The sequence below is a fragment of the Pelophylax lessonae genome (assembly GCF_965119305.1).
Source record: "Pelophylax lessonae genome assembly, chromosome: 11".
NCBI classification, from domain to species: Eukaryota; Metazoa; Chordata; class Amphibia; order Anura; family Ranidae; genus Pelophylax; species Pelophylax lessonae.
This window is the reverse complement of record NC_138778.1, coordinates 171,425,815-171,439,544: the sequence shown is the minus strand read 5'-3', so window position 1 is coordinate 171,439,544 and position 13,730 is coordinate 171,425,815. Positions and strand designations below refer to the sequence as shown.

At 43.1% G+C, this 13,730-nt stretch overlaps 1 protein-coding gene across 1 annotated transcript in view; it reads left to right on the top strand.

Moving 5' to 3' along the window:
* Nucleotides 1-10,570: 10,570 nt before the first annotated feature.
* LOC309566677 (beta-1,4 N-acetylgalactosaminyltransferase 2-like) overlaps nt 10,571-13,730 on the top strand; it is a gene marked incomplete at both ends in the record, with an annotated part of 345,172 nt that continues 342,012 nt past the window's right edge. Inside the window, one exon of the mRNA XM_082271932.1 lies at nt 10,571-10,740. Coding sequence (XP_082128058.1) covers nt 10,571-10,740 — 170 coding nt within the window. The remainder of the gene's footprint in view (nt 10,741-13,730) is intronic.

The window sequence follows — 13,730 nt, the reverse complement described above, 5'->3', positions numbered from 1 at the left end:
GAGGCTAAGTGGAAAGTTGCGGGTACAGTAGTCCTGGTTTTGGAGGAAGTACTTGTAAGGTCTAACCCAGCTCCTCCGACACTGGTTACACCCTGCCTTTTACTGGACGGGCTGGACAACCAGATAGCAAATGTCCTTTAAGTCCACAGTAAAAACATAAGCCCAATGCACGCCTCCTTTGTCTCTCTGATTCTGAGAGGTGGAGATGGCTGACTTTCATGGGTTCCACAGGAGACTTGGATTCAACAGAAATTTCAGGTTCAGGCTGAGATGTCGCTTGGAAGTTAGGGGCCAAGCGATATACTGGCCTTGGAAGCTCTGAGTCTCTCCTGGCACCTTTCATGATACCGGAGATCCAGAAGAACACACAACTCTATGAATTTTTCAAGACCGTCTGGGGAGTCCTTAATGCGATCTGTAAGACCTTTACAGAAAGCTGCACGTAATGCCCCTGAGTCCCATTTGGTCTCAGCCGCCAGGGTGCGGAACTCAATAGCATACTGTACCACAGTCCTGGTACCTTGTTGTATGTCCAAAAGTGAGCACTCAGCTGCAGAAGCTTTATCTAACTTGTCAAATACAGTCTGAAGAGAAGCCAGAAATCTATCAGCATCTTGCAGCACAGGATCATTGCATTCCAAGTAAGGAGAGACCCATGCCAGGGCTTTCCGTTTTAACAAAGAAATTACAAATGTCACTTTGGCAGAAGAAGTACTGAAAGCCCCAGGGTTGTTGCGGAAGTGCAAACGACAAACGTTTAAAATACCTCTGCAGTCCTCGGTGTCACCACCAAACTTTTCAGGTAAGGGAAGTTTGAGGGGCACAGAAGAGGTGGGTTGGATTGGAGCAGGAGTCTGGACAGATACAGAGGAGCCAGGCAAACAGGATTTTAGCACAAAGTTCATCTAGCTTAGCGTCCAGAGAAGAAATATGCTGTTCATGAGCTCCAATCAATTGTCCCTGATGCGTAAGCGCCTTAACAATCTCAGCAGGGTCCGCTGTCATTATGGCCGTTTGTTATGTTAGGTACCTGTGAGGTAAAGTCCGAAGTGGAGCTTGAGTGCTGAGGATTCAGGCGAAAACGAAGACAGAGAGATCAGGCCGGCAACAGATCGGGCAAAGCGATATCCAAACGAAATCCAAAGAATGGTCAGGCAGGCAGAAGTCATATACAAGATGGCGGTGAAGTACAGATTCGGCAGGCTGAAGAGGGGTCACGAATACAGGCAAAAGTTCATACACCAAAGTCTATCAAAGAGCAAGCAGCACACCCAGGAAGATATTCCAAAACAAACGGGCACTCAGTAGCAGGAAGTGCTGCTATTTAAAGGCTGGGTAAATTGTACATTGTTCACAGCTGGTTAAATTGTACATTGTTCGCAGCTGACAGCAGGTGGGGCTAGTGAGTCCAAGGCATGCATCAGGCTGGAAAAATCACTGACAAAACTCCAGAGCTTCTCTGTGGCACAGCAGGCAAAGCTGCAAGCCACGAAACAAGAAACCCTCCGGTTCAAGGACACCCAGGCACATGACATGATGTCCTTAGGTTTGAGTGGAGATATCTAAATGATGACTGCAGCTACAGACATCATTCATATATTTTTTCTTTCAGCTGGCGATACCCTGCACAGAGAAAAACAATCATTGCAGCAGTTCAGCCTCTGGATTGTTTTTACAGGCAGCGGAGGGGACGTCCCCCGCCCCCCCCCCCCACACTGCCCTCTGGTACTTCTACTGGCTCGCCTGCGTGATCAGCGAGCTGAATAACTAATCTGCCGGTGGAAGTTTTCCATAGAGCTCTACGACTCTGGTCATATGACATCACATCTGGCCCCGGCAGTTGTAAACAAGCTGGAAAACCTGAGATAGTTTTTTTGGGGGTTTTGTAGACCCCAGATCTCTCCATAAAGAGGACCTGTCATCCTTATTCCTATTACAAGGGATGTTTACATTCCTTGTAATAGGAATAAAAGTGATAAAAAATAAAGTTTTTCTTGGTTTCTGTAAGCAAATTTTTTAAATAAGTAATTTTTCTCCTTCACTGATGTGCACTGATGAGGCTGCACTGATGATCAATGATGAGGCGGCACTGATGGACACTGATGGGGTGGCACGGATGAGGATGCACTTATATGCAGCACTGATGGGCACTAATACGTGGCACTGATATACAGCCCTGATGAGCACTGAACGGCAGCTCTGATTGGCAGTGATAGGCAGCACTGATGGGCACTGATAGTAGGCACTGATGGGCACTGATAGATGGCACTTATGGGCATTAATAGGTGGCACTTATGGGCAAATAAAGATGGCACCGATGGGCCGCACTGATGGGAACTAATGGACAGTACTGATGGGCACTGATGGGCAGGCACTAATGGGCACTGAAAGGTAGCACTGATTGGCATAACTGATGGGCACAGACTGGTGTCACTGATGGGCACAGACTGGTGTCACTAATGGGCACATAGTGGCACCACTGATGGGCACTGCTGGGGTTGCGTTGTATTCAGGGCACTGATGATCAGTGCCCTGATTACCTTAACGCGTTTTTCCTGTGAGGAGATGGCGCTTATCAGCTCTCCTCACCTCGCACTCTGTCAGTGTGAGAGAGGAAAAGCCGATAAACGGCACTTCCTTGTTTACACGTGATCGGCTGTGTTCAGACACAGCCAATTACATGGGTAAAGAGCCGCAGCTGTGGTCCTTTGCCCAGGAACATGGTGCGCCCGCGATTGTGGCTTAACTGGGTGCCGTCATACGACATCGTCCCAGCATGAGAGTCGCACTGCTTCACCATCATTTGATGGCAGGCGGGCGGGCGGGAAGTGGTTAAATAATTTTGTCTTTCACCGAAGTTCCTCTTTAAGGGCAGGTATGCGGGGAGGGAACCCATTCCTTGCTAAAAGGTGCAGGGACACATTAGAAGCCCAGTAAGAACACAATGGCAGCTAAAAGCGTCCAACATGTCTCCACGCCAGATCCAACTAGCAAGCTACACAAGAATGGTAACCACTCCTCTTTATAACTAGCTTGAGAAGTAAAGTGTAAATGGAAGGGCAGTACACAGTGCAAACAAGCAAAAGATATACAAGCACACTAGTCTGCAGACCTAGTCTGCAAAAACAACAACAAAAAAAACCTCAAATGCCACTGTCTAACAATTTATGTCAAAAATAGAGGTTTATTGCACACATTTGCAAATATATGTGGATACCACACTGCCTCCAGACTCCTCTGTAAAGTCTAGGCTTAACTCTATATTTTAGAGTCTCCAAGTTGGAGCACACATACTGTAGCGGTGGATAAATTAAGGGCAGGTATGTCTGGAGGGAGCCCTATCCTCCCTAAAGGCGCAAGGACACATTGGAAGTCCAGCGAGAACACAATGGCAGTTGAAGGCATTGAATGTGTCTCCATGCAAATCCAACTAGCAAGCAATACAAGAATAGCAACCTTCCCAGTTTATAACTAGCTTTAGAAGTAAAGTACACATGGAAGAGCATTGCAAAGTACAAATATACAAAAGATTTCCTGGCACACGTACCAGCTAGCCTGTAAAAAAAAACAAAAAACAAAATGGCACTGATAAAATGTATGTTAAAAACAAAGGTTTTAGTTACACACATTTGCAAAGTACGGTCCTAACTCTTTATATGAGAGTCTCCAAGTTGAAGCACACAGTAAGTAAAATAAGTGTTAAACACAACACCATTTTTTTAGGTAAATATATTACTTAGGGCCCATTCACACTAGCGCGACTTGTCAGGCGACTTGGTCGCCTGACAAGTCGCGGTCGGTCGCCATTGAATAGTACAGGACCCGTTCTAATAGAAGCGACACAAGTCGCTCCGACTTAGAAAAAGGGTCCTGTACTACTTTGGGGCGACCTGGAGGTGACTTGCATTGACTTCAATTATATGAAGTCCGTGCAAGTCGTGCCGAGGTCGCGGTGCACGCTGTGCACCACGACTTCACAGGTCGCCCCAGCAAGTCGTGTCGCACCAGTCCGAATGGGCGCTAAAGGTGCCAGTGACAATAAATTTTCACTATATATCAGTAACAACCCATACAATCCATGCATAGGAAAAGACCAAAACAAATAAGTTCAGAAATTAAGTTATGTGTATGTAGCACTGCCCCCTAGAGGACTGTTGAGAATTACACTTTCTGGATTCCCCTGGGTTACTCTTAGCAACTGACAGAAGATAAACAGCAATGAAAGATCTTGGCTCCGTCAATAATCAGTCCAGGGGATGTTGTTTTTGTGGTTTTATTGACAACTTGGATAGGAGAAGGGATGAGTGGGATACTCCAACTATTAACCATTCACATGTGCAAAATATAAGTGAACAACCCAAGGTGCCATCATCCAAAAATAGTTCAAAAGACACAAGAGGAAAATACAGGTTGAAAAATTAACCATTCACAGTCTTGAGGACAAGAATAGAATGCGGCAAGGCCGCTGCTTCACTCTGCCACTAAAGTGAATGTTCCTGCTTGAATATTCTCTTCAGGGTTCTAAACTTGGCACCCCTTTACTCTCACTGCCTGTGTGTTGACACCCGTCCAGTGACTCTAGCTTCTGGAGTGGTCCCCTTCCTGGCAGACCCTTGGGAAAGTTCCTCTGTACTCACGGACACTGTTTTTCCAGAGTCACCGTTGCCTCCAAACTCCACCAGTCAGCCTCCACTGGACCTCTGGATTTAGCCACACTTTCTCGTACACCAGGCCGACTGCCTGTGACCACCTTCCACAGCTTCAGAAGAAGCTGGGACTTGGGGACTTGGCTTCCCACCCAAAGACACTGAGCACATGTGTCCCTGGCTTTATATACCCTGCCCCATAATGCACCGTCTGTGCAACCCCCTGGGGCAGTAACAAAGCCTGTGTGTCACTGGCTGGGTTTCCTCCACTGTCCAATCTGCCTCACTATTGGATACAGTGGGGACACTCCCTGATAAGCAGAAAGAGCAACTCGGTTTTGCCGGCTACTCTCCTGATAAGCAGGCAGAGCAAAACTATTCTTCCTACCTAGCACCTATCTAGGAGGGTGCTACATCTAATAAAATGGAATGGCACAGGGAAAAAGTATTGAACACACTAACTAAAATTCATTTAATACTTTGTACAAAATCTTTTCTGGTAATGATAGCTTCAAGACGCATCCTGTATGGAGAAACTACATTTGTAGTTGCATGCATTGCTTTTGGCCCATTCTTCCAGAATTATGATCTTTAGTTCTTTCCATAGATTTTCTATTGGATTCAAGTCAGGTGATTGGCTTGGCCATTCTAGCAACTTAATTTTCTTTCTTTGAAACCAATTGAGAGTTTCCTTGGCTTTGTGTTTGGGATCATCGTCTTTCTGGAATGTCCACCCTCGTTTTATCTTCATCATCTTTGTAGATGGCAGCAGATTTGTTATCAAGAATGTCTCGGTACATTTTTCCATCCATCCTTCCTTTATATGATATGAAGTTTGGCAGTACCGTATGCTGAAAAACAGCTCCACACCATGATGTTCCCACCTCCAAACTTTGTTCGTATGGTGTTTTTGGGGTGATGTGCAGTCCCATTTGACCTCAAAAAATTGTGTGTATTATGGCATTCAAAGACTTTGATTTTGGTCTCATCTGACCAGACATTTTTCTCCCAGTATTTTTACAGGCTTGTCTAAATGCTGTGCAGAACACTTTAAATAAGCTTCAGCATGCTTTTTCTTCAGCAATGGAGTCTTGGGTGGTGAGCATGCATACAGACCATGACGGTTGAGTGCATTACTTAATACTTTCTTTGAAACAATTGTACCTGCTTATTCCAAGTCTTTCTGAAGCTCTCCACATATGGTCCTTGGCTCTTGGACAACACTTCTGATCATTCTTTTTACTTCTCTGTCAGAAATCTTGCGAAGAGTACCTGATCGTGGCTGGTTTATGGTGAAATGATGTTCTTTCTACTTCTGTTTCTTGTGTGACACCTTGCTAATGTGACACTTTTTTATGAGCCATTAGTTGAGACTGAGCCAGCTGATATTAATTTGCAATGTAAAGTCAACAAACAAAAATTCTCCTGCGCTCGGGTGGTATGTAACAAAGGATAAGTGTTCTTATATGGTCTTTGTATGCACCACTTTAGGTCTTGCTGCCCCCTCAGGACCAAGGGTATCCAAAATACACTGAAAATACACTGAAAGACAACAACAAAAGAAGGGCGCACTGACCTCGTGCATTACCACTAAAAAGGTTTATTAAAATCCGAAGACAACATACATTATATTCACAAACAAGTGATGATAGCGCACATAAAACACAATGGAACTGGTCGTCTCCAAAATAACCAGGGAACCCCTGTACTGGATAACATGCTGGTGTTCACAAATGTCTGGCTGGGCTGACACATTTCGAGGGAGAACCCTGTTCCTCAGAGCCAAAACGTGCTACTCAATTTTGGCTCTGAGGAAGAGGGTTCTCCCTCGAAACGCATGAACCCAGCTGTCTACTAATTTGCAATGACAAGGGGCAGGATTGCTTTCTAATTACGGATAGATTTCAGATGGTGTCTTGGCTTTCAATGCATTTTGCACCTTCCTTTATTCATGTGTTCAATACTTTTTCCCTGTGTCATTCCACTTTATCACACATAATTTAACTACTAAACCTATTTGTTTTGGTTTCTTTGTATGTATAGATTGCATGGGTTGCTACCGACATGCGGTGAAAATTTCATGTCAATAACACCTTTGGAAATATATTTACCTAGAAAAATGGTGATGTGTACAATACCTGCTGTACTGTGTGTGTGTGTATGTATATATGTATATATATATATATATATATATATATATATATATATATATATATATATATATTATGTGACAGGAAGTCAGGTAAATCTGTGGGTGTTGTCACAGACGGGAGATACATTTCTGCCTTGTTTAGACAATTCACCAATTACTATCAGGTGTCGGCTGCGGAGGTAGCCAGAAAGGTTTAAGGACATTGGAAAGCTTCAGCTATTCAGAATGAGGCAATTAAGGCCTCTATAAGTTATCCAGAGGATGACTACTGTTTGCTGCCTCCTGAGGCTTTTTGCATTTAGGAGAGCAGTGAGCTGAGAAAGACTTCTGGAGGTGAGGTGGTGTTGACTTTTTCTGTGTGAAATGAAAACAAATAGACTATTGGTTTTCTGCTGTATGACCAGCAGTGTCTGCCCAGCAGTAGGTTGGGACAGACTCCATAGGTAGATTCCTGTGTTGTGAAGGTAGACGTCCCAAGTGGCCAGGGTTTATTTTATATTTGTTTGATTTATGCTGTTTGGATGCTTGCACTTGTTTCCAGCAAATTGGAAGAATAAACCATAGACCATTGTTTTCATCCACTCCTTGGCTGTCTCTCTGTGTAGCGAACCCACACCAAGGGGTCACCCACACCCGCTACCGAGCTAACCCCTTACAATTAGCAAAGACCCAAGAGAATATAATGGTGGTCCTTGCAATATATTATGTCACACTGTATTTGGTCAGCGGTCTTTTAAACGCACATTTTTTGGAACAGTACACTTCAATGAATTAAACAAAAACAAGCAATAAAGTTAGCCCAATTTTTTTTGGAAAATGTGAAAGATGAAGTCACGCAGTAAATAGATACCTAACATGTTATGCTTTAAAATTGCGCACGCTCGTAGAATGGCGACAAACATGCTACTTTAAAATCTCAATAGGCAACGCTTTAAAAATTTAATAGTTATATGTTAAGAGTTACATTATTTCTCTCTCTCTAATTTTCGTGGTGATACCGCACATGTATGATTTGAATACTGTTTACAATTGCAGGCGCAACATACGTATGCGTTTCCTTTGGTGTGCGAGCACAGAGGGATGGGGTGCTTTAAAAACAATTTTTCCTTGTTTATTTCCTTCTTTTATTTTCACTTTTATTGTAGTCATAAGAAATGTAAATATCCCTTGTGACAGTAACAGAAAGTGACAGGTACTCTTTATGCAAGGATCCGGGGCTGTAGCGTCGCTTCCAGGTTACTACATCAGAGACCCGATCAAAGTCGATTCTGGCTTTGTTTGGGTCTCCGGCAAGCCGGCGGACTTGCTCGTTTGGGTTTCCCTGTGGGAAGAGTGGCCGGGGGCAGAGCGGTGGAAGGCGGCGGGGGGGGGGGGGCATATCCCCTCCCGCTGCTTGTTATAACAGCTGAGTGGCTGCCTAGCCGCATTGGTTGTTATTACAAGAAAGCTGACTGTCCGGTCCAAAAAACGGTATCTGAGTGATGCTTGCAGCTGCATATCCCCCTGGTACAACCACTGCAGCAAAATGGCTTACAGGTATGTGATTTTGTGGGAAGTGGTTAAACATGTTTTGGAATTGTACACCATTCCTTCTTCAGGGAGAATACACACCAATCTTAAAACTGCCATCCTTTGTCACAAGATATAGACAAAGTTTAAAGTGGTATTAAAGGTCAGACTTTTTTTTTTTTAAATAACAAACATGTTATACTTACCTGCTCTGTGCAGTTGGTTTTGCACAGAGCAGCCCGGATCCTCCTCTTCTCGGGTCCCCCACCAGACCTCTTGGCTCCTCTTCCTTGACCACTGCTCCCCAGAGCAAGCCGCTATGGGGAGCACTGGTCAAGTGCTGCTCGCTCCCAAGCCCTGCCCCCCGCTCTCTCCTCATTGGTTCACTGGCTGTCATTGACAGCAATGAGAAGAGGGAGTCCCGGAACAGCCGAGGCTCTTGTGTACATCGCTGGATCGAGAGGGGGCTCAGGTGAATATTAGGGGGGCTGTGGGGGGAGCAGCACACAGAAGGTTTTTTCTTACCTTCATGCATTCTCAGCATTCTAAGGTAAAAAACCTTCAGCCATTAAGACTACCTTAAATCAGTATATATACACACATCAGATCTAGATGCCTGCAATAAGTTGCTGCCATGTGTGAACAGGTGTACCTAATGGGGTGGCTGGTGAGTGTATGTTGGCAGTATTGTAATATACTATATAACCATGTATTACAACAATTCATAAATAATATTAAATTATTTTCAATTATATCGTATTTGTTGAATCCAATCTTCTTTACTGTCTGGAGAGAAGCCATTGCTTCATATTATATACAGTATATATCCCATATGACTTATTTTTGTTATTGATAGTAACATTCTTTATCCAAAATTCATTCTAACAAAATGATTATACATTGTATGATTATCCTAGTGTTTGGTTATCCCATAAAAACCTACCATCCTCACCACACCAGCAAATGCTCTAAATGGAGCTACGTAGAAATAATCAAGTAAAGTGAATTCCACCAGATACTTGACCAGGTTGGATATATGATTTGTACTAATAATGAATAAAAAAAATTACCTTTCTGACCACGTTTTACATCCTTGAAGGGATGTCCTTAATGATGCCCTGGAGGGGAGGCAAACGCGTTGACGTAATTTCCAGTTCCGTAAACCATCAAAATCACTTCCGTCCTCTGTGGAACGCACGCCGAGCTGCAGTGAACCCGGAAGAACCTCATGATTGTTTTATGCCTGTTTTTATCTACAAGTTTGTATGTTGTTTTGCATTTGCACAAATAAATATGGTTTTACAGTACTTCACTATGAGTATCATTCTGTTTTGAACTTGGTGAATAATAGAGCTTACCCCAAGAGTAATATTGTGGAGACCCGATCACAGACGCTAAGAGACCTGGTATTCACAACACCAGATACAAGAGTGTTTGACCCCTTGACTGAAAAGCTCATGGACCATTTTCTCTGGTGAATGGGGATTCGAGAGGGAAGTGTGGCACACTTCACAGCATGTTTACATGAAGCACTTCAGCACCTCTATATGGATTTTAGAGCACCGAGCATTTTATATGAGAGCTTTTGGATGACAGGTCCTGTCCGCTACGCTATGCAGAGCAGAAAAGGATGAAGCCCGCTCTCCTTTAATGGGCTGTCGGATGGAAATGGATTGCATGTCCCTTTCCATCTGATTGTCATCCGATCTGATCTGCTGGACGGATGGTGAACGTATCGCCATACATCTGTTTTCAGAGGATTTTGTTGGATCAGATGCCAGGGGGCGTCAGCGGACACAAGTTCGCTGACATCCGCCTCCGCATAGAGGACAATGGGTGGCCCAATTGGGTCCGCTTGAAAAGAGGACAGGTGGACCGGATTGGTCTGATAGCGTGAAAGGGGACTAAAGGCAAATCTTTTAGGATACTGATTAGGTACAACTGACACTTCTAGATGTTTTCCATAACATAGAAAATCTTTACATTTTGAGCTCAGGTGAACTTTAAGTGAACCTGCTGCTTTAAAGCAAGTGTAGTAGCTAAGTGAAACTTCCATTGTTTAGCTCTGTGCATTTGATTCTCAGAGATTAATGAAAAAAATTAAACTTAGCTGTTCAATTACAATCCAAGAGCACCAAAGCAATATGTCTAAAGTACATGAGGTGTGGTCACGATACAATTTACAGTAGCTGCTCATTTCTACACATCGCTCTACAGTCTGTATCTCTCACTCTACGGAGAATCAAGATCTATTTGGAAAAACATGAAACTTTTGCCCTTATTAAAATGGATTTTTCTGTTGGGAATTATAATGATGTTGTGGTACTTTGCAAGGTTTTGGTATACAGACTGTGCCCAAAAGGCTATTCAAGTGCCTTTGAAAACATCATCAGAAACAAGAGGAAATTCACAATCTATTCAGAACCTGGTCAGGTAAGTTGTTCTATTGCAAACTCACTTTAGATGTTCATTGATAGAGAGAAAAGTCAGTTGTCGACAGTTGATAAAGATATAATAACTAAAAAGTACTAGACATTATCTTTCATTTAGGTCTGTGGTCTACAAACTGCAGTTCATGGGCTGGATGAGGCCCTTTATTTGCCTTTATTTGGCCATTGGACACTATTCCTCACACTGACACCAAGCATCATTCATTCCACTGACATCAACAGTGGGGTATAATTCCTTCCACTGACACCAACCGTGGGGCACTATTCTTCCCACATACACCAATGATGAGGCACTATTATTTCCACTGATTCGAACAACGGGGCATAAATCCTCCTACTGAACAAAAATGATAGAACATCATTCTCTCTAATGACCCCAAAGAAGGGGCACTATTCTTCCCACTTATACAAATGATGAGGCACTATTTCTTCCATTAACACCAATGATGGGGCAATATTCCTTTCACTGACACCAATGATAGCGCACTATTCCTCCCACTAACACCAACAATTAAGCAGCGTTTATTCCACTGACATCAATAAAGGGGTATAATTCCTTCCACTGACACCAACCATAGTGCACTATTTATCCCACATACACCAATAATGAGGCACAATTACTTCCACTGATTCCAACAACAGGGCATAATTTCTCCTACTGAAATAAACAATGGGACACTATTCCCCCTAATGACCCCAAAGATAGGGCACTATTCTTCCCACTTATACAAATTATTAGGCCCTATTCCCTCCATTAACACCAATGATGGGGCAATATTCCTTCCACTGACACCAACGATGAGGCACTATTCCTTCTCCTACTGACTACAGGCACTATGTAAATATTAATTACTCCCTCTGACCACAAAGCTTGAAGCATTGTACTCTTACTGACGTTAGATTTTCTTCGTCTTACCTACAGACATAGGACACTGCCAGATTTGTAAAGAATCATTTGTATGAATGATGTTTTTCAAAAATGCATTTCATAAATAGGAACATTTTGTTTAATAAAATGCATAAGCATTATTACCCTTGTAGGACCCGCTGGCTAGGATGTAGGGGGTAGGGTTAATACCAGCGCTATGGAGTTTCAGTACCTTGATTGGACTAGGATAAACAATGTGATGTAAGCTGCCACCAACCTACCTCTGAGGTAGTGAAAAGTGAAAAAGTGCAAGGTTGTTGGGGTCGGCGCTATCACTCAAAGATAAAAAATGTGTACTGTGCGTATTGGTGAAAGATAAAATGCATAAAACCATAAGTCTTTAAGAAAGTGCATATAGTGCATATAGTGCATTTGCCACTTAGATGCAAGGTGCTTAGTGCTGATTTAAAACATCAATAAAGTGCATAGGCTGTGTTTAATGTACCATATCATATGCCACATATACATAGAAAGTGCTGAGTGCTGGTATTTGTATTAAACCACGTGGGTGATTATGTGCCTTTAAATAATAAACATGGCACTTGTGGATCTCCACCAAGTACACCGCTGCTTACCGCACACTTAAGGCAGATGACTCAACAATTCTTCGGTCACTGAAACACAAGAGAACCCTCCATTGCGTAGTATATGTTGGTTAAATCAAAGCAAGTTAGCATCCACTCACATTTAGGGAGTTCACTTTCAGTATAAGGTGTTCGCCGAGTTGCTTCCACGTTCCAATGGCTCAAACCACCGTTACCGGAAGTGACGTATTGACGTAACAAACCACGCCCTACGCGTTTCGTCATACGACGTTATCCAGACACTAACTAACTACGTGTGGGATGGTCTGACTGGGGGAAGACAGAGATCTGTGTTCCTGTTTAGCAGGAACACACAATCTCTATCTTCTCCCCTGACAGAATGGCGATTTGCCTTGTTTACATAGGCAGACTGCTGTTCTGCTTCTCTTGAGAACGATCAGCAGATCCAGGCGGACATCGGGTCCAGCTTGACCCCTGCTGATTTGCTCCTGCTGTGTGCAATCACAGCGGGAGTGGGAGCACCCCAGACCAGGAAGAAGAATTGACATACAGGTACATTGTTTCAAGCAGCCAGGTTGCCCTGCCACAGGAAATGTGTGGTGGGCGGTCCGCAAGCAGCTATACTGCTGATTGGAAAAGGTATTTAGCAGTTTATACTTACTAAAATAATTGCATTTCCATATTCTGTGTACTGTGGCAGACCAGATATAGTGAATGCAGGCTCCTGGCAACACTTAACCACTTCAATATAGGACACTGTCATCCCCTTCCTGCCCAGGCCATTTTTAAGTTTTCAGTGCTGTCAAACTTTGAAAATGAAAACCCCAAACTAGTTAGGATTAATATAACGCTTGCTATTACTAGCCAAGGATCGACAATTGCTTGTCAATAACCTGGGTAGAGATATTGTGGCAAATATATAGTGATGGAAGTAGATCAAAATAAATTAATTAATTATATATTAAATTATACTTAATAAAATCAATAAAAGTGTATAGCATGTGACTGATTATATAATCACAATAAAATTAATATGAGATCAATAAGTGGTCACAGTATATAAGATCATAATAAATTCACAAATGTGCCATAAAGTGCAAATAGGTGCCAAATGAGTCCAAATAAAAGTTCATATGTGACTTTGGTGCATAAGAAACTTCGGTGCCAAAATGGGGAAAGTGCAGGTGCTTGTGCTGAATCCTCCAGTAGTCCAACTGCTGGTACTTATAATATTGGGCTTGTAGAATAAAAGGGGTATGCACTCACCAGAAGTTGTGGGTCTTAATTACCATATGCTAGAAAGACCTATAGAGCCTTGTGGCCTCCTGGGCCAAAGAGGTGACTGCTGGGCTTTGTAGTCCCCTATGGTCCGGGGTCCCACTCCTGAATAAACTGGATCCTCAGGGTCCGGTTTGGGTAAAAAACAAAGGCTCCAGATAGTGCAGCTCTGTTAAAATATACTTTAATTAATAAAAATGATTGCACAGTACAAGATAAGCA